Raw genomic sequence first — 7,581 nt, forward strand, 5'->3', positions numbered from 1 at the left:
GAAGTTTCCCCTCAAAATTAATTCCACCTTCAAGATTCCTATCACTGAGATATGCGGAGAAAAGCGCACAAATATGCTCCTGCCTGAGAGATTACTGGAGACTGACTTAGCATAAACATTCCCACTGATGCAATTGTAAATGTGCTGGACAAAAAAAAAAAAAAACTTAAGTAGGAAACCTATATTCAGAGCAGGCTTTACAGGTTTCATTATGGTTTTGGCAATGCGTCTATAATGTATAAAATAAAAACATGCATAATCTATTATGACCATCTACAGCAGGTATTCAGGGTTTTTCCTCACAGATAAAATGAAACTATATTCTCGAGATATTTTCATTTTCATGTCTTGGTTTGTATAGTCTTTAGCAAATACAGATTAGCAAATATACTCTTGCATGTTCAGACAGCACAAAAGACACAGACACGCTGAATCCTCATGTGTATATATATATATATATATATATATATATATATATATATATATGTGTGTGTGTGTGTGTGTGTGTGTGTGGGTGTGTGTGTGTGTGTGTGTGTGTGTCGCATCAATGTCATATAACAAAAGAAAATGAAACCACATATACCATAACCTCTAAAATAAACTAGAAAACAAATACTTACAGTTACAGGTGCACAAATACGGACAGTGGGGGATGGGGGGCGAGCATCGTTTTCTCTAAAACAATTACACTACTTGGGAAACCATAAGACAACAAAAATCCGAAAGATTTTTAACAAGTAGAACGATATTTATTTTTTTCCAGACCTTTACAACTAATTTGTTTACTACACACATTGGGATAATGTTTGTGTGTCTAAAATCATTTTTTAACAAAATGATTATAAAATAGTCAACAACAATGAAATGCTGCTGTATCTAAAGGACCGGTTCCCACCCAGTATAATTTTAGGTTAATTCATGCGCTACACAGAAAGTTCCGAAACAGCTGGTTACAGGTTTTATGCTAATTAGCCCGCAGCTTCAGAAGTCCCGCAGCAAAGCGGTATACAACCTTGCCTGGCCTAGCCGTATTAAAGTGCACAACAGCAATAATGTCTTATTCACGTATACACAAAATTCAAGGCCTACCACAACCTAGTAAAGCAGTGTATAAAAATGCAAAACGCGTTAAATTATTCAGCACCTGTAGTTAATTGTGTACGAGTGTAGACTAATCGTGTGCCCTCTATTCGCCAATACAGATATCTTCTCACGCTAACGTTATACCTGTTACCCTAACGTTAAAGGTCCCAAATCTCAGACGCACTCACTGGGCAACGCCGAAACTTCTGACAGTCAACGTGATAATCTCAGTGAAAAATAAACCATAGCTTCAGCACAGCAACGATGTTTTTATAAAAAATAAACAATCCGACCATTACCGTTCTCTTCTTGAAGGGTCTTGCTGAATGCTAGGCTTGGTGGGCGCCATCTTCCTGCTATTAATTTATTTCTTACTTTTTTTTTCTTCCGATTTATTTGGACATACAGTCGAACGGACCGGTAGCAATGCGATCTGCAGACTATGAGTATTTAAACAAAGCCATAGCGGTTTTCTGGTCCAGCAGTGCCCCTGACTCCATGCATTGACGTTCATGAACGTAACGAAAGGAGGAAAAAACCCCGAGATCGGGCTCCAAAGGCATGCCAAGAAAAGTGAAAGGAAACCGGGAGACGCTTCTCAAATCCTGCAGCTCTTGTAACACAGTGGAAGCGGGTTTATACGATGGAAGAATTAATACCTAACCTGGAGCATCATATCATTGCATTTTCCGTAAAAGCCCATCGACTCCAGTTCTCTGGAATGCCTTTTTCTCTGTCTGTTTTTCTGTGCATTTTCCAGCTTTTCCTGGCTCGCTCTATGTGAAAAAGGACACATCTTCTCTCCTACCGGCGCAACAACGCCACTCAGTTGCAGTTAGACAGTTTACATTTTCTCCGTGTACAAGGTATAATGCTTAAAAGTTCCATGTGATTTCGCGATTAAAAGACATAAATACGTACGTTTACGCGTTATGTGTAAGTATTACTAATTCATCTTACTCGATGCGTTTCCAAATTGTATTTTAGACCAGCCTGCCGCTGATTTAAGGAGACAAAAAGCGTTTCGCCAAATTGCCTGACAGCATATTCTCCAGTTTTCACCCGCAATGCACCCTAAATGAAAACCTGCTACTACATATTTACCAAAACTGGCCAAATGCAGCTAGCACGCAAACAGAGAATATTGGTATTACGCGGATCGCGGCTGGAGCATATGACAGATTGGTCATTATGTGATACGCGACTAACGACAAATTAATTTCGTACAAATTGTTTCCAGCATTGATTGGACTCATTATGGAAATATACAATATAAAATGCGCCTACCTATAACAATTACCTAGAACCAGGATAGAGTTTTTCCTTGAAATCATCGAGTTTTTTAAATACTTTAAATATTATTGTCGAATACTTTGTTGTGGCACAAATAAATTATCTGGCACTATATATGTCTGTAATAAAATGCCGAATTATAAATAATACGTCTTGAGGTGTCAGTTCTCAATAATGGACATAGGTATCCGCCGGTTTTCCATTTTCCTTGATAATACAAGTTTATGGAAATATAAATAAGAAAAAATATGTAGGGCAAATGTCATTTCCAAAGAGGTACACAAAAATAGTTTTTTGCAAATAAGACTAAGGGTGTAGACCTAATTTAGGGGAAATACTTTGAATACACGTTTTATAGCCATATTGTAATAGACAGCTAAGTTTAAATATGTTAGCGAAATGGAGAGACTATCATGCTGATCCACAATGCTGCATGAAACTTTCTATATTATATGTGGTACTTTAATATTGCACCTTTTATATAATTACATTTGTGACATTTAACTCGTTTATAAACTACTGAACACAGAGAAGAAGACAGAGTTTAAGTGTAACACTTTTTGGGACAATAAACACGCTAGTTTACGACTCATGCAAGAGGCAACTTAAGTTTAAACGCATTTGAGTGCAACATATTAATACGTTTAAAATGACCTATGTGACTGTATGGTTGTCATTCACTGTCGGGGAATGTCAGATTTGACCGCACACCACAGACCAAAACAAGGGATAACTTGCCAATTTTACAGCTGTAAAATTAATGTATTTTGGATTTATTTCACCAATCTTGCTAAATCTGACCGTGGCCCTTTTATCAATATGGTTTTATAACCATTTATTTGTTGTTACATGAAGCAACAGTCTATCACCTTTTCCCATCGTTTAGGTCCGATTATGCTATTTAAAAATACTCTTTGTCATCTTGTTTATTTTGAAGCAAATTCGATACTTTTAGGCCTATATACAGATTATAAATGAGATTGCAATCAAGATGAAAGTTTTAAATATATCCTTTGATGGTGTGGGTAACTTTTTATTCTTAAACAGCCCGCCACTTGCTCACATACGACTGTCATATTAAATTACTTATTTTGCGTGTAACAAAATTTACTCCTTAATCATATAAACGGAAAGGAATTTCTTTCTAACCCAGTTTCAGCTGCAGGTTACATTAGCAATTATTCTCTTATAAAGTCCAAATCTAAATTTACACATGTTGCAGATAAAGGTCTTGGTCAAAGATATCCACAAGCTAATCGAAGGTGTTCACTGCTGGCGCTCAAATATTGACATTGTAAGTGCAGTGATCACAAAATACAGTGTCACTAGTTATATTACACCACAAATGCTACAAAAAACAAAGAAATAGTATACATACCTTTGTTGGTAAGAAGTGATGCCCTGGACATTTTGAGGGTTACCGTTTGTAGCCCCGGGGATTCTCCCCACGGAGGGACCCGCCGGCATTCCCCCGGCTCCTCCACCAGCCGCAGCCGTCACCTGAACGCTGAAATCCGGGAAGATCCTGATCATCCCCGCTCAAAGAGACTGAACACGAAGTGACTCTGTGTTGATATTTACGAGAATAACAGCCTTCCCTCCAGCCGAACAAGTCACAGCACAATCCCATTAGTGATGGTTACCAGCTCTTCGGCCATTCTACGTCTTGATTTCGCTACACGCAAATGACTGCTGGAGCTTTCAAGTGGTTAGCAATGACACCTCTATCAGGATCTTAGAAATTTGGATACAGTTGGGTGTTTGAGGGGGAATTAGCAATTATTAAGAGCTTCTAGTTTCCCCGACCTACTATTGCAGTCCACTCAGAAAACAAAAACGTTCCAGTAACGGTTTTAAATATCAAGTAAATTAATACGTTTTAAACGTAACTCTTAAAGATGTATCTGTGCCTGGAAATGATTACAGCGTGTGATTAAGTGATAATTAATTAAGCTAAGTGTGCAAGTGCTGCAATGTTATTGCTAAATATTGAGCGCCCGTTGAAACTTCCGACGCTAATAACAGGATAAGGACAGAAGACCGCTATAACTAATTATGAATTACTTGTGAAACTTTTCGCTAAAGTTTTCAAAAGGCGAGAAGTAGACATTATGATGAGCCTCGATTATCGTTTTATCTATTTAGTCGTCGAGCGGCAGTTTATTCAATGTCTACTTTAAACTACCTGCTAAAATGTAGGCTTGAAAGTTGCATGCGCATCTTTAATCACTTAATGTCTTTAGTCTTAACGCTGTTTTAAACGTGGATAATAAACTACATCTTAACCTTTCATAAGAGCTTCACGACTATTTTTGAGCAAAAATTATTGTGAGCTTTGCCAATTATATTATACTAGTTATCCAGTTTATCCTTAAAGCTACTTTCAAACTTCGAATGTTTCCTAGATTGATCGCAATATCTTCGCCGGAGAGCCACCGTACTGTCAAAGTCACGAAATGTATGTTCAGCAGTATGGTTGAGAAAACTGATTTTAAAATTACCCCGACGATGAAATTTTGTCATTTACCTAAGATGAATTTAGTTTTATTACAGTTATTTTTTCAGCAAAAATAATCCGAATTAAATGGTCCGCTTGTTTTATTTATGTGGTCATGGTTTGTATAAAGTATCTTCCGGAATTCTTTCTCTGAAATTCTGGGTTGTAAATGTGCCGCGGTGTATTTGTAAATAGAGTCTGTTGCTGTGTGAATTCTCCCAGAGAAAGTGCTGTTATGAGCTCAGATGTGCAGCGGTGCCCATTCCTCGGAAGTGAGAGGAGATGAACTTGGTCGGGCTCGCGGCGGATTAACTGCCTCGCGCTGCTTATCCCGGAGCGCGCACCGGCCAGACTCAGCCAATCAAAGGAAATGACAGGAACGCGCGTGTGCTGCCGCAGCAGTAACCCTTTGATGCCCAAGAGACTTCTTCAGCATAATACGTTTCCCAGAAAACGATACATATAGGCTAACCCTTGTAATAATAAATGCCAATTTATTAATCTCGATATGTTGCCAGTAGTGATACTCTTATAATAAACTACAGGAATATTCATAGTCGGTTAATTATAGAGCATCATGTACGACTTTCAGATATAACCTTGGTTAACGGAATCAGCTAAGTAAAGCGCCGACAAAGGAGGTTTTAAAATAAAAATGATAAAATAAATTTTAATTTAACCTTGTTTTTTTCTATCGCTCTTGATGTAATTACTTGAAATATTAATGTACTTTTAGGAGAACAAGTTACATGCATGCTTTAAAAATGAAGTCATATATATTAAAAAGTTTCACATACACACAGACAGGCACACACACATACGTATGTATGTATCGTATCATGAATCGTGTTTTCCCTTTCAGTCCAGTTAGGATTCTTTTTCAAAACAAGGTCCTTCATTTATTTGTTATTCAAATACAGTTTCTTAAATAAAGGACCCCGTGGCGGGTATTTATGTTTTATCTCTCTCTGCAGTATAGACTCCTTTAGCCGTGAATACCAGAAATACTTAAGCAATGTTCAATGTGTGTATTAAGTCAAAGCTGAAACAGAGCCAAGTTTTGTGTGCGTGGCTCTCTCTCTCTCTCTCTATATATATATATATATACATATATATATATATATATATATATATATATATATATATATAGCAAATGTCATGAAAATGCAATTAAAGATTCAGTCACTATTAGTATAAGTCAAAACTTTATGGATGGTTTTAATTACAGTTGTCTAATATACGTGGTAAAAACTTGAGTATGGGGAGTCATGGGAAAAATATGGTTGTGAAAAAAAATTTGTGATCAGACAAGAGAACTGAGACAGTGAGAAACAATCCAGTGATATCAAAAACATTCAATATGTTGTAACTCAGTATATAGTTTCATATACACACATTATAAGGAATTCAGTTTGACTTGTGTTCCAGTCATAATTAGCATTCCATTTTAGTGTCATCAGCTATATTTTAACTGAATGACTTATATTCTTGATATGAGACTTCGAAACCCAAAATTCTGATTCATTTTTTCAGAGCAACACAGTTACCATAGTCACACAGTTTCAGTGTTGTGAGAATAACTCTGGGAACAGTTAGTTTGCCTAGCATACCCATCTTTATGCTTGTCTGAACTGTGCAGTGGTTACACAGTAGTTTGGTAACTGGGTTTGTGGCCAAAAGTTGAGAGATTGTTGAATCTGGAGCACTGGAGCCAGCAGTACCGGACAAGAGACTGCTCATGACAAACTCTATCGCAGATTCTCCAAACATAGCATCAACCACTCACAAAACACTAAACATTGCTGTGTCTATTTTAGTAGGCAGTAGGTTCATTTTTGACAAGTGATCTCTATGCTCCCCTCACCCCAAATGACGGATAGATGTCAAAAGAAAATGAAAAAGCTTCATTTCATGGGGTTCCTAAAACCTGTGATAACCTTGTCTTTGTACGCCACAAATATTTCAAGAAGTGGCGTTCCACCCTTATACTGTCATCACCATGGATATTGTAGATTCTAGGACGTGTACACTAATAAGACTAACCGGTGGAGTTACCTGGAGTATTTTTTGTGTTTCCACACAAAATGCTATATTTTTGAAGGTGTGAAGAGAAAGATGCAGGCCAAAAGGACAAAGCAAATTTTAAGGACTGCACCTTGGATGCTAATCATTCATTATTTTCCCTGTTGGGATTATGTGTGATCTATGATTAACTTTAGCAGACCCAAAACAACCATATAGTACAAGACAGTATCCAAAGTAGTGCCTTGTTTGCATTTTATCTTGTGCTAGCCATTGAATTACATCTTTTCTGAAGATGTGTGGCAATTTTATTGCACTGTGACAATGACAGCAGTGAGTTGAGCACTAAAGATTCAATTACTTTTCTGAATTGAGGAAACCAGAAGAGGAACTGCAGACAATAACAGTCTTTTATTGTAGAGGCAACTTAAGGCCTGAACATGGCAGACTGGTGAGTAGAATATTAAGGGCAAACATAATTCTAGGAAAGATCAGGGACGTTTGGAACCTCAGAGCCTCTATCCACCATCCTGTCTTGTGGGAAGAATCTACATTAGCTTCTCTGGAGTATCCAGATTTCAAGTCTAAAAACATAATGACAGTAGTAAATAGGTCAAGGTTTAGGCATCTGCATATAAATTTATGTAATAACCATAATTTGTTTCCCCCAATCAAGAACATTAAGG

At 37.3% G+C, this 7,581-nt stretch overlaps 1 protein-coding gene across 3 annotated transcripts in view; it reads right to left on the bottom strand.

The window, feature by feature from the left end:
- The window catches only part of npas3 (neuronal PAS domain protein 3), a 283,122-nt gene extending 277,968 nt beyond the window's left edge, over positions 1-5,154 (bottom strand). The window contains exon 1 of one of the 3 annotated variants that reach the window (XM_023833583.2): positions 3,755-5,154. In XM_023833583.2, coding sequence (XP_023689351.2) covers positions 3,755-3,909 — 155 coding nt within the window. In that variant the 5' untranslated portion in view covers positions 3,910-5,154. Of the gene's footprint in view, positions 1-1,382; positions 2,281-3,754 lie in introns of those variants that run through there. The other 2 variants (XM_072699341.1, XM_072699342.1) reach the window with 2 other exon arrangements.
- Between the last annotated feature and the right edge of the window lie 2,427 nt (positions 5,155-7,581).

The sequence above is a fragment of the Paramormyrops kingsleyae genome, chromosome 14 (genome assembly GCF_048594095.1).
Source record: "Paramormyrops kingsleyae isolate MSU_618 chromosome 14, PKINGS_0.4, whole genome shotgun sequence".
In the NCBI taxonomy this organism is placed as follows: domain Eukaryota; kingdom Metazoa; phylum Chordata; class Actinopteri; order Osteoglossiformes; family Mormyridae; genus Paramormyrops; species Paramormyrops kingsleyae.